The sequence below is a fragment of the Apodemus sylvaticus genome, chromosome 19, assembly GCF_947179515.1.
Source record: "Apodemus sylvaticus chromosome 19, mApoSyl1.1, whole genome shotgun sequence".
In the NCBI taxonomy this organism is placed as follows: domain Eukaryota; kingdom Metazoa; phylum Chordata; class Mammalia; order Rodentia; family Muridae; genus Apodemus; species Apodemus sylvaticus.
The window spans coordinates 1,700,670-1,726,491 of record NC_067490.1 but is presented as its reverse complement, the minus strand read 5'-3'; the positions used below and the strand labels follow the sequence as shown (position 1 = coordinate 1,726,491).

The 25,822-nt window shown below is 53.3% G+C and overlaps 1 protein-coding gene across 8 annotated transcripts; it reads right to left on the bottom strand.

The window, feature by feature from the left end:
* Nucleotides 1-1,848: 1,848 nt before the first annotated feature.
* On the bottom strand, nt 1,849-24,556 carry Ddr1 (discoidin domain receptor tyrosine kinase 1). Of its 8 annotated transcripts, none has more exons than XM_052163860.1 (18): nt 24,525-24,556; nt 13,964-14,093; nt 13,764-13,866; nt 12,534-12,762; nt 11,124-11,271; nt 10,817-10,916; nt 9,691-9,877; nt 9,356-9,602; nt 8,553-8,636; nt 8,312-8,463; nt 7,015-7,180; nt 6,350-6,460; nt 5,198-5,442; nt 4,903-5,030; nt 4,138-4,356; nt 3,495-3,729; nt 2,913-3,062; nt 1,849-2,808 (listed from the first exon to the last, which is right to left on the bottom strand). In XM_052163860.1, exons 2-18 carry the CDS (start codon nt 14,049-14,051, stop codon nt 2,668-2,670), a joined length of 2,733 nt encoding a protein of 910 aa, XP_052019820.1. In that variant the 5' UTR covers nt 14,052-14,093; nt 24,525-24,556; the 3' UTR covers nt 1,849-2,667. The 8 variants fall into 8 exon arrangements, with proteins under 8 accessions (XP_052019820.1, XP_052019818.1, XP_052019817.1 ...); XM_052163858.1 differs by lacking the exon at nt 24,525-24,556 and adding an exon at nt 23,933-24,087; XM_052163857.1 differs by lacking the exon at nt 24,525-24,556 and adding an exon at nt 22,348-22,529.
* Nucleotides 24,557-25,822: the final 1,266 nt, after the last annotated feature.

Genomic DNA, 25,822 nt, shown 5'->3' with positions numbered 1-25,822 from the left:
GGGTAGTGGAGCCTTGAGTTATAGCTCAGTGGTAGAATATTTGCTAGTATGTACAAGGTCCTGGGTTCAACACACCATCATCATCCATACATACATAATATAAGTATATATACATATAAAATTAGAAGAATGTAATAAAAATTTTAAACGTCGCTGGGCAGTGGTGGCACATGCCTGTAATCCCAGCACTTGGGAGGCAGAGACAGGAGGATTTCTAAGTTTGAGGCCAGCCTGGTCTACAAAGTGAGTTCCAGGGCAGCCAGGGCTGCACAGAGAAACCCTGTCTCGGAAAAAAAAAAACAAAACTTTTTTTTTAAACATGGTGTCTGGATGGCTCGGTCGTAAAGGCGGTTGCCACTATAACTGAGTCTTAAACTCAGGACACACATGATGAAAACAGACCACCAACTTCCACATGCTGTTCTCTTAACCTCCACGCGCATGCCGTGGCACATGTGCACACACAGCTTCACATACGTGTGCGCGCACTAAATCAATGAACATAATTTTTAAAATAAAAAGTCCAGAGGACCAGGTGTGGTGCTGTGTGCCTGCAATTCCAGCACCCGGCAGGTTAAGGCAGGAGAATCACTTCAAGGTTATGCTGTTCCACTGCAAGTTGAGACAAGTCTGGGCTTCGTTAAGACCCAGTCTCAGAGCAAGACCTCCGTTGGTTGCAGAACCGAAAACAAACCAGAAAGGGTCCGAACAGTCCTGGCTGACTAGCTAGGAGACTGCAGTGTTGCAGTACGCGTGCCAGGGAGATGTGGAGAAAGAATGGAAATCTGGCAGGCAGACTTGGACTGGGCAGCGAGGAGCCAGCATAATACCGGTGCTGCTGAGTGGACGCCGCCGCCACCGTGGGAGAGGGGCGGGTTTGGACATGCGCACACTGACTTTCTCGAGACCCTGGAGTTACATAGCTCGAGGGCTTAGAGCAAGTCTGGGCGGAGCTCTGGGAACTGTGGCTCCCTGCCAGGGCTTCCACTGCTTATTATTCATTAGAATAATAATGTCTGACCTCTGAACTCTAACTCATCAATGTCGGCCTTAATCTGAAGGCAAAGGCAGTCGTCTGACCTATGTAGCTTTAGCAAGACTGCTAGATTTGTGGCCTGGCCCCTGAGAGCCCATTGATTCAATCTCAGATTGAATTATCTTTACTGTCCCCTCATTATCCATCTGGTTCACTTTGTGAATATCATCAGACAAAACCCCAGGGTCCTCATTTCACAGGAACAGCTATGAAGATGGAGTTGTTTTCTTCAAGCCCGGCCACTTGAGGCCTTCACACTGGCTGGCTGCAGCTCGCTCCTGCAGGCCTGAAACAACCCAGGCTCCTTGTTGTGGTTTTCACCCAAGTGTCTCATACTTTCTTTTCTTTCTTTCTTTTTTCTTTTTCTTTTTTGGTTTTTCAAAATAGGGTTTTTCTGTGTAGCCCTGGCTGTCCTGGAACTCACTCTGTAGACCAGGCTGGCCTTGAACTCAGAAATCTGCCTCCCAAGTGCTGCAGTTAAAGACCTGTGCCACCACTGCCGGCTGTCTCATACTTTCAAAACCTAACCCAGAGATCACCTGGGTCTCCCCAGCCCTCAATCCTAGAATTCGGAAAAAAACCCCACACCTTCATTTTTAATAAGTAGCACTGCCCTTTATGATGAATGAGAACAGAATTCCCAGCGGCTTCCACTGCACCTCTGACCTGCCCCCGAAGGATACCATTATTTACAGTCCCCCTTTGGCTCTCATGGCCCAACCGGCAACAGGTCTGGATTACGTGATAACAGACCCACGCTGAACCACAGGCAGGGGCAGATATTACCCAAACCCCAGGAAATGCACCATAGCTGTGAAAAAAAAAACAAACAAACTCAACTTTTATTATTACCTGCCTAGTGCAGGGGATTAAAATTGCCTCAAGCTAGGTCCATATATTAGTGTAAAAATCTGTGTCTCTCTCCCCCCCCAAAAAAATGTACAAACCCCACGTGATTATAGAAAAACCAATGTGGTAGCTACAATAGAAATCCCCACCCCCAGCCTCAGGCTATTGCTCCCTCTGTTCCCCATCCTAATATTTACTCCACAGAAACATAGAGGCTTTGCAAAGTTCTAGCTGCAGCATGGCGGGTGGGAAGGAGGGGCGTGTGACAGAGGTTCACGGCAGGGATCACCCCCAGGTCCAGTGTGTCAGGGGGCGGAACAGAAGGGAGCCAGGGCTGAGAACCACTGTCGGGGTTGGCCTTCCTCGTTCCTGTCATCCCCTCAATTCTCAGCTAGCGGCGTCCAGTGTGTAACAAGAAGAAGCTGGGGGCACCGTCACCTCCCAGGAACCAGTGTTGTCCAGTGGGCCTTGTCCAGTGTGTGCCCAGCATTTGACCTCGTGCTTCCCCAGGGGATAGCTGGAAGAAGTCTGGCAGGATCCCAACCACAGGGCCAGCTGGGTGGGTGGCGCTTGGCAGATGAAAGGAGGAACCGGAAGGGAGTGTGTATCCGGTAACAGAGGCTTCGGCTCCCTGGGCAGGCCCAGCCCACCTGCAGAGATGCCGCCTCTCGGGAATGGACAAGTGGGGAGATGGTGGGGTGGGGCGCCATAGGCTTCTCTGGTTTTAGTGTCCAGCTTCCCCTGGATGGCTCCCAATGGCAAAGGGCTGCCGGGTCCTGAGTTTACATCGTGTTGAGCGCATCATCCGACAGGAACCGATGAAGCTGGGCGAAGGGTGGCCGCTGCTCCGGCTCCCGGCTCCAACACTGGAGCATGAGCTCATACAGAGTCTGGGGGCAGGCGGGAGGCCTGGACAAGTATACCTGTGAGGGAAATGTGAGTGATAGATCGGCAGGGGCAGATGGCCTTTAGTTCCTGTGACCGCATGCTCTGCCCCTCTGGGCCGAACCCCTCCCTCAGCTCTGACCTGCCGGCCCTGGTCCCTGAAGAACTCGCCAGCATTCTCGATGACCTGCTCGTCTGTAAGCTGCCCAAAGGGCTGGGACCTGCAGAGCATCAGCACCTCCCACAGGGTCACTCCGAAGGCCCATACATCACTGGCTGTTGTGAACTTCCCCTGGCATGCAAAAAGGAAGAAAAACAGAGAAAAATCTCAGGGGGGGGGTAGATTTGAGGTTCACCCATCCTCACCTTGGCTGTCCCCATCTCCTGCCTGACACACTTCTCTGCTTCTCTGTTCCTGCCTCCCGCTGCCCCATGCTCTGGCCCCCTCCTCCGCCTGCCTTCCTCATGCTGGTACTGAGCCTCCATCCTAACCTTAACCCCTGTACTCCCAGCTTCCAATTCTTACGCCTCCATCCCAGTACCCACACCCTTGACTCCTGGACTCCTTTCCCCACACGCTACTGTTCCTTCCCAGTTTCTTGATCCAGAAGGACCCTCGACATCTAAATAGAGTATAGCCCCAGAAGGCAAGAGGCTGAGGAGCCACAGACCCAGCAGAGCGGCAGCGCCCCCCTCTCCCAGCCTGTGTCTTACGGAGGCTCACCATGAGGATGCACTCCCAGGCCATCCACCTGATGGGCAGCACTGCTCGGCCCTGTACGCGGTAATAATCCCCAGCGTAGAGATTCCGGCTCATGCCAAAGTCGGCGATTTTGATGGTGAAGTTTTCCCCAACCAAGCAGTTCCGGGTGGCCAGGTCCCGGTGCACAAAGTTAAGCGTGGCCAGATAGCGCATGCCAGAGGCGATCTGGGCCCCCACGTGTAACAGCATAGGGTAGCTGAGTACAGGACAGAAGAGAAGGTCACGGCTGCCCAGACCCCTCCCACTTTACAGACTCGGCTCTGGGAGATGGAACCCACACCACAGCCACTGACTGGGTCACTCCTGCTCTGGATAGGGAAGAGGTTCAGAACAGGCCAGGTTCTACCCAACCCACCCAATACCAAGAAGCTCGTGTTTTGTTTCGCTAGGACAGGAGAGGGCTCATGGTAGCTCCAAGCCTCTACAACTGCTCCTCATAAGGTCTCGGTCATTCTGGCCAAGTTCATGAATTACCATGGACACATGTTCTTCATCCTAAGTCCCTCTGGGACCTTTCGCTGTCCTCTTCCATGATCCCCTCCCTCCTTCCTAGCTTGAGTGAGGGTCAGCAGGCCCACTTGGGGTTGCCTCGGGGAGTGGGTACCTGATTGTGGGCCCCTGGTCCGACTCTCTGTCCCCAGGAAGCCCCTGAGTGGCCTTGTTCTCCAGCTGGTGGGCGCTGAGGAACTGGTTCAGATCACCGTTCTCCATGTAGTCCGTGATCATGCAGAGTGGGTCGTCCTGCACGCACACACCCAGGAGCCGGATGATGTTCGGGTCCTTTAGCCGGGACATGATCTTTACCTCCTTCAGGAAATCATTCCTGGAGAAGCAGGAGAAGCGCCATGGTGGTATACTCTCCATCCCTCCCAGCAAGGCCCTCCCCCAAGTCACTAGGCTCTGTTCCTTAATCTTCAAGGCCCCGCCCCCATCTCCAAGGATTCCCCTCCCTCCCTTTCCTAGTCATCACCCCGTCCCTACCTAGCATTTTTAAAAATTATTTTTTTATTTAATTAAAGTATAATTACATCATTTCCCCTCTCCTCCCTCCAACCCCTCTCGTATCCCCTTGAGGTGGCCCGCTCTCTTTTAAATCCTTGTAGCCTCTCATTCTTTAGTTATTAACGTTACGTGTATATGTGTGAATAAACCCATAACTGCACTCTGCCCGGTCCATTTAGTGTTGCTTGTATGTTTAGGTTTTAAGGCTGACCACTTAGGATTGGATAACCATTCAGGGAGCTGCTCTGTAGACAAGCCTCTCTCAGAGGCTGTGAATTGGCAATAGCTCTCAAATCTAGGAGTCACCTCATCGCTAGCTCAGTCTAGGGGTGCCATGTGATATCTGTATTGCTGCCCTGAGTCTCACCTAGCATTTTTGGTGGCATCTGGCCGGAGGATCTTCACTGCTACCAGCAAGGGGTGTCCCTTGTGCACACTGATAGGGAAGTCACTACTGACCAGATCTTCAGGGTCCTCTACTTCACACAGGTGTACCTGGAGAATTAAGGTCATTGCTAGGTTACAAGGACCCTCCCAAAGTCACAGTGTCAAACAGGGCATCAGCACAAATGGCAAGTTGCTGGCCAAGGACATATGCAGCCATGGTAACAGAGCTCTAGGGTGGACAGACACCATCAAAGCTGGGCAGGCATCCTCCTTACCTCCCCAAATTGGCCCTCGCCAAGCTTCTCCTTGAAGCGCAGCCGTGACCGAGGGAAATCCACTCTGGGAGGCCCATCCCCGACCGCCCCTGGGGGCAGTGCGGGCACAGCGTAGGTGTTGCCCCCAGTGACGCCCTGCAGGGTAACAATGTCAGCCTCGGCATAATGGGGGACGCTGTTCTGGGGAGGTGGGGGTAGGAGCGGGGCGCCCGGCTTCTCGGGCTCCATGTAGTCCCCACTGCAGGCTGGAGGGTAAAGGGAGAGAAGACAGGAAGAGCCCTGAGCACCACATCCTCCAGCGGTTCCTGTGTCCCCTGTGTCCCAGCCTCAAACCAGAGAAGGCTAGCACCCAGAGGCTTTCGAGGTAACACAGATAGCTAAGCACAAAGTACCAGAAAATTTTACCCTCTGAGGTCCCCTGGCACAACCCCAAACACTAGGTATGTCTAGGCTGAAAGAAGGACTCCTCCAGCCAGCATCTGAAGGAGGTCCAAGCCAAGAGTCTCCTCCATGTGCCGAACCCTGGTCCCACTGACCAGCAGTTCCCTGCTGTTGTCAGCCCAGCCCCTCCCTGCCAGTTCCTCCCAATCCCAAACACCAAGCTCGAAGACAGGCCGAGACAGGGTACACAGAGAGAGAGGGTGACAGGTCTTCACAGGCCCCCAAGACAAGATGTTTATAGACAGGAGGGAGGCAGAGGTTGTCGCCTCTGGGCCCTGGGGGAGGGGCCACAAGGAGAAAGCGACACAGAGGAAGGAGGATGGACAGGAGGGGCGGGCGGCATGAGCCTTCACCTCTGGGACTGCGGAGAGAGGACACAGGGGGGAGGGCAAGCGCCCAGGGTGAGGCCCTCCTCCTCGCAGCTCTAGAGAGAGGGGAGAATAAAGGAAGAGTTACAGAAGAGCCAGCACCACAGCAGCATCCTCTCTAGCTCAGGAGAGCGGCGTGAGAGGAGGGGACAGAGCTAGGGACAAAGCTAAGACCAGCAGCCTTCCCCTTGGCTCCAGGGGTGGTAGAGCTTCCCGCTGGGGAGCTCAGGAGATCAGAAGAGCCACAGCGGGGGAAGCAGAGAGCACAGGTTATGAGGGCTTTGCCGTTTCCCAGTAGAGTTCCGGGGGAGCCCCCGCAGAGCCCAGCGATAGAGGGGCTTACCCTGGGTGTTGGTGGGTTTGGCCCAGGCGGGTGTGGGGGGGCCCGGGCCTCGAGGGGGACGGGCGTAAGTGGCCAGAAGGAGGCGGTAGGCCGGATTGGAGAGCAGCAACGCTGTCGGGAGAAGGAGGGGGGAGACACGGGGAAGGGATGAGACTGGAGGCTGGATAGACAGGGAGACCTGGAATAAGGCGAGACTGGGCATATGGAAGTCCGGGAGACAGAAATAGAATAAGGCAAGGCCCCTCCGGAGCAATGGAGAGCCGAGTTGGTGGGCGGATGACGGGCGGGTGCCGGAACTGACGTCTGACTGCTGAATAGACAAATGGGCTTACGAATATAGATGCTCAGTAGGGTGAGGGCTGGTTAAGAGAGTGGATGGATGGATGGACAGAGAAAGATGGATGGATGGGCAGATGGAAAGAATAAACATGGAGGGTAAGGACACAGGAGGGAGCACAACAGAAATCTACCACACAGTGTCAGGATGGGCCCATTGGCATTCTGGGTAACAGACGGGAAAGCCTCGGGGAGGGGGGAAGACTCTACAGAGATGGACAGAAATGAGAAAAATGAATCGAATGGGTACAGACAGTACGGGAGGAGGGCTACTGTAAGGACACAGGTGGAAGACAGACATGGTGGCACTGGAACAAGGCAAACCTTACCAGAGCCATTGGGGACGCAGGGTGCAGAGTGGGGTGGAGTCCCCCGAGGCCGGGGCTCCTGGTAAGGGGGTGGCTCTCGGAGTCCTGGGCGGTTGTTGATGAGGATGGTGTCCCCAGGGACAGAGAGGTGCACTGTCAGCTCCTCCTCCAACACGCGGCGCTCAGCCTAGCTCGGGATTAGACAATATTGTCTGAGCTACTGCTCAGCACAGCTTCCTGAGTCCCTCTGTTCTCTCCTCACAGCAGCCCTACAGCCGTAGCGCCTACAGCCCCACTTCCCTGAGGTCACCCCATAGGACCCAACCCAAATCTGAGCAGACCCTAATTATCAGCCATGATGGACATGTGGAAGTCCAGGGCATATGGAGAGTGGGCGACCTGATGCTTGGTGACCGGCACTTTCCCCCCTCGCCCTACTCCTCTCCTGCCTTGGTGACCGGCACTTCCCCCCTCGCTCCGCTCCTCTCCAGCCTTGGTGACCGGCACTTCCCCCCTCGCCCCACTCCTCTCCTGCCTTGGTGACCAGCACTTCCCCCCTCGCCCCGCTCCTCTCCTGCTTTTGCTCCCAACAGGTCGATGGGCTTGGTTAGAGAAGAAGCACAGAGGAAGACAGAGCTGGCTGAGGGGCAGAATGTGCCGGGAGGATCTGTCCTCCGGACCCTCCCTGAGGGAGGGCTGCTCTGCCCACCTGCTACATCCTATACAGGAAGGCCCTGACTCTTTCAAGGAGACCCACAGTGGTGGGAACTGATTCATGGGGTATTACTGCCACACGCATGCTCACTCTTGACAATGGTCTGCTTCTGAAATTAGTCCACACCCTATAGCTCCTACTGGCCCCTGATTCTGCACATGCACACACACACACACACACACACACACTCATACACTCAAACACATACACTCATACATACGCATTCACACATACATGTACACACATGCATATACACATGCACACACTTAAAAACAAATGCACACACAAAAACACAACACTCACACACACATGCACACACACTCATACATACAAGACACATACACTCACACACATACGTGTAGCTTGAGTACATACACACACACACACACACACTACCCTGCCCACCTTGTTGAGCAGTCACTCACACATACATAGATACAACACACACTCACACAATGCACTCTCACACTCATATAGTCACACACTCACATACATGTTGCACATACACACATGTTGCTTCTGTGCACAGGAGTGCGCGCACGCACACGCACACACACACACGCACACACACACACACACACACACACACGCTGCCCTGCCCACCTTGCTGAGCAGCCGGCGCCAATGCAGCCTCCAGAGCATCAGCGCTATGATGAGAAGCAGCAGCAGGATGATGGCCACCAGGCAGCCGATGAGGATGGCAGTTGGGCTCCCCTCTGCCTTGGCCACCGGCTGTTGACCCCGGGGCTCCAGCTCTGACGGAAGAGAATGGTCAGCACCACAGCAGGAGTCCTACCCCACCAGAGGGGAGACCCAGAAGAAACTGAGGCCAAGGGCTGCTCACCCAAGCTGCTGAAGTTGGTAGGAGGCGGGCCAGGCGGCCACCAGGGAGCTGGTGGGAAGGTGTCGGAAGAGTCATTCACCACATCTGGGGAGAAGGAAGAAAAGTCGAGGTAGTGAGAGCGGGGGACCCAAGGGGACACAGCTGTGTGAGACCTAGGGAATTGAGGCGGCAGATGGTTAGTAACTACCCAGAGCAACTCCACTGGTACCACATCTGGGGAGTCCCTGACTAACCAGAAGTGGAGAAATCGGGGCGGGGCCTTGGATATTGGCAGGCTTAGTAAAGAGGGTGTTCCTCATCTAGGCAGAATACAAGTCTTTAGGTTTAACCAGACTTCCCTCCCTCAGGATGAATCAGGAACAGGGTTACTTATACAGGGACTGCAGAAGAGCTGGTGAAAGGGGCCCTACATGCCCATAGTCCTAATGTTTAAGAGGCTGAGGCACAGGAAATCATTGAATTTTAGGCTGGTCCAGGTTATGCAACAAGACTCGTCTCAAAACAATAGAAATATTAAATTATATTTAAAGGTAATCTACCTGGATGTGGTAGTGCATGCTTTTAATCCCAGCACTCAGAAGGCAGAGGCAGGTCTATGAGTTACAGGCCAGCTAGGGCCATATAATGAGACCTTGTCTCAATATAAAACACCAAAAAACAAAACAAAACAAAGACTCTACAAAGGACTGGGATTTGATTATTCTGCCTTAGTTTGAGAATCTCGTGGGTGACAGAATACCAGGGCACCTCAGGATTAACTGTCAGATGACATAGGGCTAAGGCTGGCACACTCAGAGGCTTACCCGAGATGAAAGAGATCTCGCTGAAGAGTAACCAGGGTCCTGCAAAGAGGAATCTGCACTGCAGGAAGCGGCCCACGTGGCCACCCAGGGGCACTGAGATGGCCCTGGCTCTGGGGTCTCCAAGGCTGCCCCCCAGGGCATGGCGAACGGGCTCTCCTTCCCAGGCCATGGCGGGACCCCTTTTAAACCGGCATTCCACCCCGCCCGGTAGGCGGGCTCCCAGAGTGTGCATGTTGTTACAGTGGACCTGAGGGGAAGAGGAAGACACTGGGAGTCGTCAAAGCCAGGAAAACCGGAGAGCCCCGCCCCCCTCCCGGAGGGCGGAGCTCTCTCACCTGCATGGTCTGGAAGGTCCTCAGCCGGTCAAACTCAAACTCCATCTCCACGTAGCCACTGGGGAAGCTCTGGTTGCTCCATCCCACATAGTCATAGCCTGGCCAGACCCGCAGCTCCTGGCTCTGCCTGAAATCATCCAGCCCCACCACGCCGTCTGCCAGCTGGCCCAGACCGCCATACTGCAGCCTGAATGGAGGGAATGGGAAAGGAATGTTGAGAGACGGCGGTGGGGACCATGCATGCTTTCTGCACGCACACAGCCAGCAGCGGCCTGGAAGCCCCGCTCTCACCGACTCTTCCTCCCAGCCCACCCCAGTGCCATGCAACGCTCTCCTCTCTATGTACCATAGCCCAAACTACACAAGGTACTCTGTGGGTCACACACCAGGCTGAAATGCGGCCACTAAGGCACCACGTTTATTGTGACCATTCCCAGCAGATATTCTTAATTGGGGTGGAGCCTCGGTTTGTTTTTAGGTAGAGTCTTGGGGAGTTTGCCTAGAGTTCGGGTTTGCCTAGAACTCACTGTGTAGCAAAGATTTACTGACATCCCCAATGCTACTGCCTCTGCTTCTCAAGCTCTAGGATTATAGGAGTTCTGGATATCCTGAAGGTTTTCTTAAGAGATGGTCCTTGCCTCACCACCAAAGGGTCCTCTTTCTGATGCAACTAAGTACCCTTTGGGCTAGAGGTCAGTTCCCTATCCTTTGGTCTCATCCTGTCCTTTTAGACCCTACCTAACTTGCATTCTCTCCAGTCCTTCCATTTCACTGCCCAGGCTACTCGATGCTCTACCTCACCTCACACGGAAACACGCACAAAGACATACACATATACACACATAAACACATACACATGAATATACACACACATGCACATACATGCATACGCACTTGCACACATGCACACATGTACATGCCCACACACGTGCAGACATGTATTTACACATACATGCATGAGTGTGTATACACATACATGCATATATGCACAAGATGCACACACACATACACGTATATGCACAAATGTACACATGCACACACACATACATATGCACAATACACATGCACATGCCTACTAGCCTTCTCCCATCCCAAGCTCCATGTTCTGCAGGGCCATTCCTCTTACCCTCCAGCAGTAAATCCGTCATAAGTGGAGTCATTGAGATGTACCATCTCAGATAATTGCATGGTCTGCCCCACAGGGGCTGTATACGACAGGAGTCCATCTGGGTGAGTGGAAAGAGGGGAGTTAGAGCCATCAGGCCTGAGTGATTTCAGCTCTTTCTTACTAGTATGGAGAAGGCTATGCTGTCTCCCCTCCTCCCTCTCCCTGACACCTTGCTGACAGGAAAGTCTCTCTGATGCCCTTCCTCACACCCTCTAGCCTGTGCTTCCAGGACTGGAAAGGATTCTTGAGAGGCTGACCTACTCACCCCGCCAGAGGCAGCCGTAGAGCTCCACCCGAAGACAGACACTCATGACCCGGTCAGCCCTGGGGTAGAAGCGGACCAGCCGGGCCACCATGGGGGGCCCAAGGTCCTTCAGCACCACTCCCCCAGGATCCTCGTTACCAGAAATCACCTGTGGGCCAGGGAAAAAATGTGGATGTGGGGGGGAGTGGGGGTGGGGGTGGGGGTGGGGCTCCAGGTCAGAGCCAACCTCCCAGCTTTCACATGCTCCCTGGCTCCGCCTACTGGGGCCACCGGGAGGTTGGCAAAGGTGACACTGAGCACACAGCACTGTGGCCTGCAGCTGGGGATTTTAAAAAGAGGGTCCTGTAGCAGTGACCACTGGTGCCTCTCAAGCTCTGGAGGTCTGACCTCAGTCGTACCTCAGCTCCCACCCCCACACCCCTGCCTGGTTCCACATACATGCCACTGTCCTAGACCCTTACCCAGACTCTCGGCACCCAGGATCCTGTCTCAGCACCCCCCACCTCCCTCTGTTTATTCAACAGCTGACCGAGTGCCCATGCTGGACCAGACATGATCTCAGTGATGAAGTCAGCCCCCACCGCCACAGGACAGCTGTGAGGGAACAAGAGGCAGTGTGTGGGGCAGAGCAGTGAGGTGGGTGTCCAGAGCGCGATCTGCAGGAGGTGATATCTCCAAGGAGAACTGGATGGAGGAAGAGGGGGCCTGCGGGTGTCTGGGGGAAGGGCTTGCCAGGCCTAGAGAACAGCAAGTTGTGGGCCCTGGCTGTGGGGAGGGACCTTGGTTTGTTCCACAGATACCAATACAAGCAGTATGGCCATTGTACATACATATGTGTAGGTTTGTACACTCAAATGCGGGGCCTGCAGAGACCACAGGAGGGTGAAAGATCCGCTGGCGTTGGAACCAGACTAATTGAAGTACGTTGCACTCAGCGATTGGGGTTTTTGTTTTTTTCTGACCTCTGGGTAGGGCAGTCTGACTACTTCAGCTAATGTGTGCGGTTTGTAGCCTGGAGGAAAAGGTTTGCTATTTAGGTGAACACTCTGAATGGTTTAGACGTCATCTCAGCTGGGTGAAAGAGCACTGGCTTAAAGCGGGTGTGGAAGGCGAGGAAATGCCACAAAAGCGGGCGCAGAGAGAGTGAGCCCCCGGTACATCTTAGTTTGTGGTCCGAGTTGCTAAGCATAAGTTTCCCCAAGTTGAGAACATGGAAAAAGGAACAGATTTGGGTTGGAGTGGGAACTGAGGTTCTCTGGAAAGGTTGAGGTTAAGTCTGAGAATCTCACAGGAAGATAACAGGCAGCCAGGTTAAGACAGTCTGGAAATGCTGGCGTTCAGGCAGTGACAGGTGCTGTATGGAGCGTGGCGAGAAAGCTAACGTTCTCGGTGCCTCCCCCTCTGCCTCACCTCCTGACCCCAGCGGTCCTTCCAGTCCATCCAGCGGCGGCCATCTCTGGAGTAACGCAGCCGGTAGCTTCGGGAGAACTCTTTGCCCAGACCCCCAGCATGGCGACCCTGGGTGCCCACCAGAGCCACCAGGTGTAGCCTACGGAGGTCCACCTGCAGGTATTCCTCTTCCTTGGGGAACACAGGCCCTGCAGGGCACCAAGCCCCATCTCCGTCACTGCTTTCCAGCCTGGAGAAAGGAAGGAGGTCAGGGAGGAACTGAACCTTAGATGTCACTTGTAGCTAAGGCTGACCTCACTGTGTAACTTCCTACCCCAGGCTGGCCTCACTGTATAACCTTGAACTTCTATTCTTCTTGTCTCTAACTCCTGAGTGACAGGAATGTAGCCATCCCACCCATTTATGGGTGCTGGGAATTGAGTACAGAGCTTCATACTTGGTGAGTACCCTAACTGAGCCCCGTTGCCAGCCTGGACGTTGGGTCTATTTAAAACCTATTCCCACCATGCTCCATATGTCTCACTGGCCTGGGCCTTCTCAAAAGACGTGCAGAAGGAGCATAGAAGGGTAGGATACGTAAACGAGCTCCTGCATTGGACTGACTGGTTTTGTGTGTCAACTTGACACAAGCTGGAGTTCTCATAGAGAAAGGAGCTTCTCAGCCAGGCGGTGGTGGTGCACGCCTGTAATCCCAGCACTCTGGGAGGCAGAGGCAGGTGGATTTCTGAGGTCGAGGCCAGCCTGGTCTACAGAGTGAGTTCCAGGACAGCCAGGGCTATAAAGAGAAACCCTGTCTCGAAAACAACAACAACAACAACAACAAAAGAGAGAGAGAGAGAGAGAGAGAGAGAGAGAGAGAGAGAGAGAGAGAAAGGAGCTTCAGCTGAGGAAATGGCTCCATGAGATCCACCCATAAGGCATTTTCTCAATTAGTGATCAAGGAGGTAGGGCCTATTGTGGGTAGTACCATCCCTGGGCTGGTAGTCTTGGGTTCTATAAGAGAGTAAGCTGAGAAAGCCAGTAAGAAACATCCCTCCATGGCCTCTGCATCAGCTCCTGCTTCCTGACCTGCTTGACCTCCAGACCTGACTTTGGTGATGAACAGCAGTGTGGAAGTGTAAACTGAATAAACCCTTTCCTGCCCAATTTGTTTCTTAGTCATGATGTCTGTGCAGGAATAGAAACCCTGACTAAGACAGCTTCTTCAAGATGACCCCCAGTGTCAAGTACCTGCTGTGGCGGGCAGCAGTGGAGTCCGACCAGGAGCTGGACACAGAGATATCACTGTCAGGAATGGTGCGGTCCTGCATGCCCAGGGCATAGCGGCACTTGGCTGAAGGGCACAGGTACAGAATGGGTCAGAGTCCCCCAACTTTCTGACTCCCAAGCTCTATTCCTCAGAATTTTGACCCAAGATTCAGTCTCCTTACCAGGGTCAAAATGTCCCTTCATGTCAGCATCTCCAATTGTCACCAAGAGTAGCAGCAACAGTACAGATGAGATGGTCCCTGTCCCCATCGCTCCTGATCCCTTTGGCCTATGGAGGAGGGGACAGCATCTCTGCAGGGGACAAACAGGAGAGTCATCTCACCACGGGGTCAAGGTACAGCCAACAGCAAGAGACAGACAGGAGGGCTACTTTGGGAATAAGAACAGTAAAATGGCCAAAGATAAAAATAAGAAGTCAGTGTTTGGAGAATGGCTCTATTTTAGACTGCCTCCTACACACCAGGCACCGGCTGAGTCTGCAAACAAGATAGCATAACTTTATTGTCTGGCACTTTGTAAGGTAGATGTTACAATCCATATTTAATGCACAGAGAAACCAAATAGAGATCCGTTTGTTAAATTACATGCCTAAAGGTTCTCCCGACCCCTTCAACCAATAAAATAAAAACAAAAAATAAAGACAAAACAATGGCTTCAAAAGAATGTAGACACAGAACAGGCAAAGGGCCTAAGAGCTACAACAAACTAAGAGCACATAAAATGGGCAAAAGAAACAAGTCAATCGAGAAATGGCCTAGGACTCTGAATATGCATTCCACACAAGAACAAAGCTAACTTGTTTAAAATCCATATTTTTAAAAAATAGTCAGCCGGGCGGTGGTGGTGCACGCCTGTAATCCCAGCACTCTGGGAGGCAGAGGCAGGCAGATTTCTGAGTTCGAGGCCAGCCTGGTCTACAGAGTGAGTTCCAGGACAACCAGGGCTATACAGAGAAACTCTGTCTCCAAAAAACCAAATCCAAACAAACAAACAAACAAACAAACAAAAGTCACATTCCTTAGAATCAGAAAAATACAAATCAGAGTGACATAAGAATATTTTTTTGAGACAGCTCTTTTGTGAAACCCAAGCTGATCTTAAACTTACTACGTAGCCTAGGCTGGTCTTGAACTTGGCAGTTCAAAATCCTCAATATTCCCAAATGCTAACCTTGACAAAGTTTGGGGCTGCCAAGATGGGTCAGAAGTTAAGAGCATTAGCTATTCTTCCAAAGTACACTGGTTCACTTCCCAGCGCCCATGTGCCAACTCACAATTGTCTGTAACTCCAGCTCCAGGAGATCCAATACCCTCACACATGCATACATGCAAGCAAAACACTAATGCATATAAAAATAAAAAGTAATCATTGGGCGGTGGTGGTACACGCTTTTAACCCCAGCACTTGGAAGGCGGAGGCAGGCAGATCTCTGAGTTCGAGGCCAACCTGGTGTACAGAGTGAGTTCCAGGACAGTCAGGGCTATACAGAGAAATCCTGCCTCAAAAAACCAAAAAATAATCATCAGTATTTGTTTTTTAAGTTTTTATCCGTATTAATGTTTTCCTACATATATGTTTGTGCAGCACATGCATGCAGTACCTGAGGTGGCCAGAAGAGGGAGCCAGAACGCCTAGAACTTGAGTTACTGATGGTTATGAGCCAAGAGGGTGCAGGGTCCTCTTGCAAGAGCAGTAAAGTGCTCTTAACCACCGGGCCAACTCTTCAGCTCCAGCAAAGTGTTTTTAAAGGTTATATCTTCGTGGGAAGAGGGACAAAAGGGAAGCCACCATGCGGGGTGGGGTGGAAAGCTTCTATGTAGCGATGAAAAGAAAAACAGGGCCAGAGAGACTCAGTGGGTAAAAAGCACTTGCCTCTAAGGTTGACAGCCTGAGTTCTATCCCTGGGACTCATGGATGGAAGAGAATCAGGGTTGAAGGTGAAAATCAACTCTTTTTGTTTGTTTTTGAGACCTGTCTCTTTACATAGCCGTGGCTGTCCTGGAACTGTGTAGAGCAGGCTGGCCTTGAACTCACAGATATCCAGCTGCTTCTGCCTCCTGAGTGCTGGGATTAAAGATGTGTGCCACCACTACTGGCAAGAATTGGCTCTTGAAAGCCATACTCTAGCAGGGCTGTGGTGGCACACGCCTTTAATCCCAGCACTTGGGAGGCAGAGGCAGGCGGATTTCTGAGTTCAAGGCCAGCCTGGTCTACAGAGTGAGTTCCAGGACAGCCAGGGCTACATAGAGAAATCCTGTCTCGAAAAACAAACAGAAAGAAAGAAAGAAAGAAAGAAAGAAAGAAAGAAAGAAAGAAAGAAAGAAAGAAAGAAAGAAAGAAAGAAAGAAAGAAAGAAAGAAAGAGACAAAGAAAAAAAGAAAGCCATCCTCTGACCTCCATGTTGGTATTCTGCCTGGACTCCACCCCCACAGTTACCTGGCAACAGCCAGGTAGGCCTGGTCCACTATAAGAGGGGCTGCTTGCCCCTCCCTTCTCTCTTGCCCTCTCCAGATCTTCCCTTCCCCCCTCTCTCCACGTGGTCACGGCCGGCCTCTACTTCTCTACTCCCTCTGCCTCTACTATGCTCTTAGCTCCCCTCCCCATGCCCTAATGAACTGTATTCTATACTATACCTTCGTGCGCGCGTGGTCCCTCAGGGGGAAGGCATGCCCCGCCGAGGCACCCCCTTCCCCCACACCTCACCAGATGCCTCAGAACATCTCTTAATATCTCTTTCTCTTTTTATGATCACAACACCACACACACACACACACACACACACACACACCCCGGGAAGGTGGCTCAGCAGTTAAAAGCACTGGCTGCTCTTCCAGAGGTCCCAAGTTAGATTCCTGGCACTAACATGGTGGTTCACAACCATCTATAACTCAGGTCCTAGATGATTCCATGTTCTCTTCTGGCCTCCAGGGGCACAATGCATGTTTGTGTGGCACAAACATACATGTAAGCCAAAACGCTCATACATATAAAATTATTATTAATAATAATTATTAATGCATAATATTATAAATAAATATGTATATATTATTAATAATTAATAATGCATAAATTTGAAGGAAAGATGGGGCATAGTGGCATACACTAGTAATTCTAACACTTCAGAGGTGAAGGATCAGGTGTGCAAAGCCAGCCATAAATAGTCCCATTCTAAAGTTGAAGACAGCCTGGGATACATGGTACCCAGAAACACAAAGCCAACAAAAAGAAAGGAAAAAAAAAGAATAAAGAAAGGAAAAATGAGGGCTGGAGAATATGGTCCACAGTTAAGAGCATTTACTGCTCTCGAGGACCCAGGTTCAGTTCCTAGCACCCACACCATGGCTTGCAATCATCCACAACCCCAGTTCTAGGGAATACAATGACTTCTTCTAAGCTCCGTTGGTACCAGGTACACGCGCATGCGCACGCACACACACATACACACACACACACATTACACAGACATACATGCAGGCAAAACACTCATTAACATAAAATAAAAATATATACATAAAAGATTGCTTTGCATCTTAAAACGCGTGTGAGTCTGACTTGGCATGTGCCATACCACTGGCAAACACGAAAAGCAAGACTGGGAAGTACAAGAACTATTCCACCCCGTGAGAACAAAGGGTACACGCCTGCTCACACTCTTTCTCATGGGCACGTCTAGGCGGACTGTGCCACAGACACAAACAGGGAGGGCAAGAGAGCCGAGCACACACACAAAAAGAGAGAGGTTAGCTTCATTAGTTCTATAAAACTCGGAGGGCAGTACCATGCACTTAAGTACGACCATGTGACATACTGTCTTAGTCAGGGTTTCTAATCCTGCACAAAGATCATGACCAAGAAGCAAGTTGGGGAGGAAAGGGTTTATTCAGCTTACACTTCCATGTTGCAGTTCAGCACTAAAGGAAGTCAGGACGGGAACTCAGGAAGCAGGAGCTTATGCGGAGGCCATGTTTCTTACTGGCTTGCTTCCCCTGGCTTGCTCAGCCTACTCTCTTATAGAACCCAAGAATACCAGCTCAGGGATGGCACCCACCCACAAGGGGCCCTCCCCACTTGATCACTAATTGAGAAAATGCCCCAGAGCTGGATCTCATGGAGGCACTTCCCCAACTGAAGCTCCTTTCTCTGTGATAACTCCAGCCTGTGTCAAGTTGACACACAAAACCAGCCAGTACACATATACACCAACATAAAACCCACTCTGGTTTCCAAAACACAAAGGTGTCCTAGAGAAGTTTAGTTGATTTACCGAGGAAAACACAAGAGAATTAAGCATCAGCTAAGCCTGACTCCCTCGGACCTCAAAGCCTACAACCGAAGGACCAGACTCATCAGTCTCCAATCTCGCTGTCCTCTGTGGTTCCATATGGCCACTGTGGTGGCTGGACCAGCGGCTGGACATCTTCTCAGAACTTGGCTGAAAGTCGGAACCCCACCTGGACCCACTGGCTCAGACTCCCCAGGTAGTTGTCTCCCTAAAGATTAGGATGCTTTCTCTGTTTCTTCTGGGGTGCAGGCAGTTTACCCAAAACCACCCCAGCTGAAGTCTCTATATAAATGCAGGGGTCTGATGGCCTCTGTCCTGAGGACAGACTTTCCTGACGCCTGTACTGAATTCTAAAGGTCCAGGGATCCTGAGGGACACTGCCCCTCTCACACCCCAGCTACCAGGTCTGCCCAGCTCTCCTGGCCCCGCCTCTAACACCCCATCCCCTTTCCCCAAGTTCCAACTTACTGAAGGCAGCAGAAGAGCAGTGAGCTGAGAGGGCTGAGTTGCCTTGGAGATGAGGGCGGGCTTAAACAATGGGGGAAGCCAGGTCACCCCAGGAGGTAGGAGGAGTTGGGAGGTAGACTCCCCCAGCCCTTTGTCCTCCTCCAGCTGCTCCCACAATGCTCTAGGGCAGGAATGTAAGAGGCAGCTGAGACCCCCCCCCCAATCACTGAAGCAGCAGCTGAGGGGGCTGAATGGGTTGTCAGAGGGCACCTGGCTATCAAAGGACAGCCTAGAACCGAGAGGCATCACGACCAGTCCGTGGGGGATGCAGCCCCATGGTGCAGAGGAGCAAGCCGTCGGGGAGTCTGGCAGGGAATTCCTGGGTGCTCCTCTCCACCCCCTCGGCTGTGGAAACAGCAGGGCCCTTGTTCCCCTGAGTAACCTTCGTGCCTATCCCAGATGACTCATCAGAGACAGACAGTGCTGAGAGGAGCCTGGGGCTGAGATACGAAGCCGGGCAGGGACAGGAGGCGTGGAAGGGGAGGGGCAGAGCAGAACACAAAGCCAGAGGTAAATAGAGCAGGCTGAGAACGTGGCAGAGGGCCAAGGGCAGGAGCTGCAGAGACAGGCTGACAAGGTCTGGGGCAACCCCTTCTCATTGTCCCCCAGGTCTTGAATCCCACGATCAATCAAACGACAGGCTCAGCAGAGCCACCTCAATGGCACCCCACCTGGCCCTTCTTCAACCAGGTACAAACCAAGGATCAAGACCCTCTACCCGGGCCCTTCACTCTCCTCTCCTAAACCCATCTCCCAGTCCCAGCTCCAGACACAATACGTACACGCAGGGGTGCAGTGAGACTTAGACCCACTGTGAACACTAAATGTACCCTGCTCACACACCACTGTTGTCTTACCGCCTCTCACATACATTTTCCTTTTCCTTTCTTTTCTTTTATTCCTTTCATTTCTCTGACCCTCCTGCCTCTTCCGCACATCCTATTGGCCCGTGTCCCACGAAGGCCACCTCACATACAATTCCTATCCACTCCACACGGATCTTGGCATGTTCTGTGTGTGCGTTTGATTGCTTTGTGTGGTCTTTTGGGGGGTGGGGGTGGGAGGTGGGGACTGGTTAGTTGCTTGGGTTTTGTTGTCTCACTATGTGGCCCTGGCTGGCCTGGAACTCAGAGAGATCCTCCTGCCTCTGCCACCTGAGTGCTGGGATTACAGACATGTACTCCTACAGCAAGATGGTTGTTTTTTTGAGACAAGGTCTCGAGTTCAACTACAATGCCAAGGAAGGCTGACCTTCAGTTCGTGATCACACCTCCCAGAAGCTGATTACAAGTGTGTGCCACACACCCTGAGGTAATCTATAAAGTCAGATCTCATCACTTAGTGGATACTAAAAGGCAGACACAAGCGCCTGTAATCAGAAGACAATGTGAGACACACGAAGGCCCTGAGGTACAGGATTCCCCGGAGAACGGAGGCACCCCCAAACATCCAGGGTGACTGAGCCAGAGGGAAGCCACAAGCAGGCAGGAACAGGTGGGTCTCTGGTGGGAAGAACAGCAAGGAAAACGAGGGCTATTTCTCCACTTTCTCTAGCACTCTACTGTGTGTGACCTGTCCCTGCAGTGCCACACGGGTCTAAACACACCTCCACCCTTCTCAGCCAGTCAGTTGGAGGCCAGCCGGGCGGTGGCAGGGAGAGGGGGTGCTGAAAAGGAATGCCGGGCCAGAAAGGGAGCCTGGGAGTGTTGCTCATGGGGCGGTGACCTCGTCTCTTGGCACAACCCGGCAAACACGGAGCGTGGCTGGTCTGGTAGGTTGGGCGTCAGGCTGGCTCCCTCTGCCTGGGCAGCTTAACAGAGCATGTCCGTAAGCATGGCCCCGGAGGATGGGGGGGGGGGGACACTGATAGAATGACTCAGTGGGCTACATATGCGCACCTGTCCTCTTGGGGCTCGGTTCTCCCCTCACCCAAGGAAAGGGAGGTCCTCCCTCTCTTTTCAGAATACTTTCTCGAAAAGCCAGGGTCCTCTGTTTTGGATGGGGAGTCAAAATCCCGGCGCAGCGAGCATAACTCCCCAACCCGCGCCCCTTGCCTCTTGCGCGCCCCCGCCTCCGTCCCTACCTCTCATGGCTTTCCCGGGCCGACCCGGGCGTCCGGCCCCGGCTTGGGGCCTCCTCGGCGGCGGGGCGCGGGAGGGGAGCGCAGGCGCCGGCGGGGCTCGGGTGTCGGGAGGCGGCTCCCGCGAGCAGCTGTCGGGGGCCTGTTCCGGGGAGAGGAGCCAGCGCAGGGCCAGATCGCGCCCAGGCGCCGCCTCCCCGCGCCCGTCCCCCGCCGGTACTCCCGCCCCGGCGCCCGCGCTCCCACGCCCGGCGCCGCCCCTCGCTCCTCTCCTAGTGCCTTGCCCGCCCTGCATATGGCCCCCCAGCGCTTAGCCTCCCCTAGGTGATCCGCACGCCCATCCCCCGCCACTCCGATGCTGGGGTACAGCAGCACCAGCAGCGGCCCGGCTAAGGCCCCTAGGGGATCCCGCGCGCGGTGGCTCGGGGGTGGGGGGGAGTTGGCGCCTTCCCTCCTCCCCTTTTTCTGGGCTCGGTTCCTGGAGAGAGGGAGAGAAGCGCGGAGAGGCAGCCCCAGGGCACGCAGGAAGGAGCGGGTTCCCACAGGCCCAGCACGGGGGAGAGAGAGCTGGAGCCCGGTTGGGGGAAGGGAGCCGGGCTCACCTGTCTAGCCAGACCCTCTTGGTTCACACCCCACCTCATTTGTCACCCTTTGGCACACACCCCTCCTCCGGATCCCAACCTAGATTACTCCCCCTACCCCGCACCCCGCGCGCCCCGAGTCGGAGAGCCGGTCACGTTCTTTTAGTCTCAACTTTTTTTCTGTTCCCTTCTTCCAGAACGTCTCCCTAGCTTGGCAGCTCCCTATTGTCTTCAGGAGCCCTGAGATCCAAACCCCCAAGCTCCGGGTCCCCCTGGGATCCCTGCTCCATCCAGGCTAGCTCTGGAGTCTTTCTCAGGCAAGCCTTCCCGAGTCCCTGGTGGAAGCCGCGAGTCTGGCTTCTGGCAAGGAGAAGGGCAAAATGGAGCCAAGACGAGGTGGGGGTGGAGGAGGAAGATAGATAGGCTCCCTGAAAAAAGAATACACTGCTCAAAGGACAGGAGCGCAAGACCTGGGGAATCAAGGAAAAAATGAACGGAGAGCTACTGAGCCATCGACGGGAGAGAAGGGGCAGGGAGGAACGACAACAGAGTGTGTGTGTGTGTGTGTGTGTGTGTGTGTGTGTGTGTGAGGTGTTCCGTCCCCATTCAGCACCACCTGTCATTCCTACCTCTCTCCATCACCACCCCCATACCTGCCAAGTCCCCGGATAATGTCAGGTCACAAGTAAAGTCTCCGCTCTCACCACCCGGTTGCAACACTTCCTAACGGATTCAAAACTCACACCCAAAAGCATTTCCAAAGAGTCCCAAGAAAAACACAAAAGTCCAAGCCAAGACAAGTACACAAAAACCTACCAGGAAGATAAGCCGCCCCTAGGGAGAGGCCACAGCAGGCCGGGTCTCCAGTTCACACACCCAGGGACGCTCCAGCTGCGGAACGACCTGCTAATAGCTCTCATGGTCACTGTGAGAACTGCCTCCGACCTTCCCACCGAGACCTTAGGGAATCACCCCACCACACCCCCAAATCACCTACCCCTCTGCAGACAGCGATAGGAAATCTGGGTCCTGCAGAGGCTGGGCGGGGTGTGGAGCCTGGCTGGGGGTGGGGCCAAGGTTTCCCAGTAACCTCACCTGCGCTGGCGACAGCCCCTCCTCCCAGGAGGGCCGCTGTGGGGAAGCCCTAGCAAAGCTTCTGCTCCTCACGCCCCAGACTCACACTGCCCAGTGAAGGGTACATGGGAGATTTGGAAGAAGCCAGTCTTGAAGCCTTTGCCCCTTTCTCATTCTCCCAGGAAAAATTCCTAGTCGGTGATACCCACCTCGTCCCAGACTAGGGCTGGAGGAGTAGGAGGGACGCGGGGCCGGGGCCCAGAGGAGTCAAGTGACAGCGGAAAAGGAGCTGGAGCCGGCTGGAATGTGCTGCTTGGAGCCCAGATTCCCAGGGGCCAGAGAGGGAAATCCCAGCCATCCAGGGGCCTAGATAGCCGGGCCAAGAACCCAGTTATCTGTGGCTCCCCAGTCCTCTGTTCCTCTCCAGGGTCCCCCACATTGTACCCTAGAACCAGGGAAGGTCTCCCTACTTCTCCCTCGCGCACACTCCCATGCTGAACCTTTTTCCGTAAGCCCAGGAAGAAGACGCAAAAACAGCTGGGGGAGGGGGGATGTGAAGAGAGGCACAGAGGAGAAATAAGAGCTCAGCCCAAGGCCTGCAGACCACCCCACCATTGCAGGGAAGGGGACAGAACCAGTGAGAGACGAGTGGACCAGATGGGCCACCCTCACCACTCCCAACACACGCTAGCTACAGTTCCTGCCCCCAGATGCAGCTGCCTCTAGGGGAGCAGGTTGGGTCAGCAGCTGTGGAGAGCGGGAAGCCTCCGGTGGGGGCAGGGTAAGGAGCTGGAAAAGACCCTGGCTGTAGGTCATACTTTAAAGCCACCGAGTTCAAATAGGAAAATGAGGCCTGGGGTGTGATGGTAAAGCAAGAGATGACTTAAATCTGGGACAGTCAGAAGAAAGACAAGACAAGAAAAAATGAGCCCGATTAGCTGTGCATAGTGTGGGGAAAGGAGTGGAGGACCAGGGTAGGAGGGTCTCCCAGAGGGAGGCTGATGGTCACATAGACACAGACCATGGCAGGGGCCCAAGTCTGGAGCGCCGAGAAGGGAGGAGAGCTAAGGGAGATGGTGCCAAAGTAAAGGGTGGGAGATATGGGGACTCTGGAGGAAAGAGGAGTTTGGGGAGGGGAGGCGATCCAACAGGGAAGGAAAGCCAAGCTGGGAAGGCAACTGGAATAGAAAAAAAAAGAAATCCAGAGAGAGGAGGTTGAAATGAAACTGATATGGAGGCAGGAAGATACTGAGGCATGGAGGGGGAGGAGGAAGGAAAAGGAAGGAAAGGAATGAATATATAAATAAATAAATAAATAAATAAATAAATAAATAAATAAATAAATAGGGGGCAGGGTGGGCACACTGAGGAAGGAAGGACAACTTTAAGACAGATGGAAAGGCCAGAGATAGAATTAAACCTGTCTCCAGGCTGAAGGCCACCAAGGCTCCGCCCTCATTCTGGTCAACCTGTTTCCACACTGGGCCTCCATCCTTCTCCCCTCCCACCACACTTCCACACAGGCCTACCTGGTCCCTCCCCACAAAGGCAGCTTAGCCCCAAGGCCTGCTCTGGCTTTCCCAGGTGAGCTCTAACTTCCGCTCACCTCCAGGCTCTCTCCTGAGTTTCAGTCTCCCTAGGCACAAGCCTTTGGGGATCCAGGTCTGAGGCCGATGAAGCCTCCCGGCTTTGTCCAAGCTTCAGCCTCGGAGGCCCGTGAGCAGCTGCCCTGGCCAGCTGCGGCTGGCTTCAAGGTGACCATGGCAACCCAGCTCGGCTCCCCTCGCTGAGCCTCTCAGCCCCCGCAGAGAGGGAGGGGACAGCCTAACCCAGAGAAAGGGAGGGGAGACTAAGAACTATGGAACAGGACCAAAGGGGTCTCCCAAACAAAGAGACCCCAGACAAAGAGAACCCCAGACAAAAGCAGCTGAGGAGGAGGTCCGGTCGAAAGCAGCGTTCCCAAGAGCTTAGAGCTGAGCTCATCCTGCCTAACAGAGGACGAGATGGGCCGGGTGGACTAAAGCTGGAAGCAGAGGAGTTTGGAACTGACTGAGGATGGTCCTTTGGGGACTTTCTTCTGAGTCCCAAATGATGCACCCCCTTTCCTGGGACTTTGATTTTGTTCCCTAAGAAGAATCCCAGTTTTTTAAATCTCTACAGTATAAAACTGAGCTCCCCCAGCTGTAGCAATGGCTCACCGAGGCACCTGAAGCCAAAAAGCAGTCTGTGGTTTGAAAACTCCGAACCCCAAAGCTTTCAAAGGACGTTGACTGATGGGGTTGGGAGTGGGGTGGGGGCAGCTGAAGCCAGGCTCCGCCCTCTTAAAGGACTGAAATGTTAACTCCCATCCCATCTGCCTTCCCTTGGCTGAGTTTCCGCGGTCCAGTTCCCTCCCACTAGGATGAGGGACCCCGGAGTTTGTGTGGGTGGTATTCCTGCTAGCATCGGCTTCCCTTGGCTTTCTAATGTGTCACTGAGGATCTCTGAGTCCCGCCTCCTAATCCATTTCACAGAGAGTTATTAAGGCTTTGCACGAGGCAGGACTCTTGCCGAGCTCTGAGAGGTTTGGGAGGACTGTGCTCCCTTCCAGCGCTTCCCACACAGACAAGAGAATCTGTGGTCGCAGAAGGCAGGCTCCACGTGCAGTAGATTGAGCAGGAAGGAGCTGTGGCAGCCAGTGGAGGGCTGGGAGGAGACTGAGCAAAGTCTCACGGAAGAGCAAACTTCAAGTAGATCTAGGTGAGGTTGACATTTGCAGATGGTGTTCCGGGAAGGAACGCCAGCAAGACAGCTTGGACTCTTGTGACTAGCTTGGGCTTGTTCTGAAGTTGGGGAAGAAAAGGCCTTGGGCTTTGCGCTGGAAAATAACAGGATTAAGACTGGGATCCCCCACCCCCACCCCGGAAAGTGGAGGCTGACAATTTCTCAGAGATGCAAAATTCGGAGCAATGGTGGAGGGAAGAAAATGGTTAGTCCCAGCTTTGTCCTGCTCACACAGCCCTGACGGCTCACCTCCCACACCAGCCAGAACACAATGGGTAAACAGTGGCAGCTGAGGCTGGAGAGATGGCTCAGTGGGGAAGAGCACTGACTGCTCTTCCAGAGGTCCTGAGTTCAATTCCCAGCAACCACATGGTGATTCACAACCATCTGCAATGGGATCCAATGCCAGTTTTCTGGTGTGTCTGAAGACAGCTACAGTGTGGTCATATAAATAAAATAAACTTAAAAAAAATAGAAGCCATAAAATTTTCTTTAAAAAAATAAAATAATGGCAGCCGATGAAAAGTACACACGTGGGCTGGAGAGATGGTTCAGTGGTTAAGAGCACTGAGTGCTCTTCCAGAGGTCCTGAGTTCAAATCCCAGAAACCTATCACAACCATCTATAATGGGATCCGATGTCCTCTTCTGGTGTGTCTGAAGACAGCTACAGTGTACTCATAAACATAAATCTTAAAAAAAAAAATAAAAGTACACACATGGTAGGTCTTTCC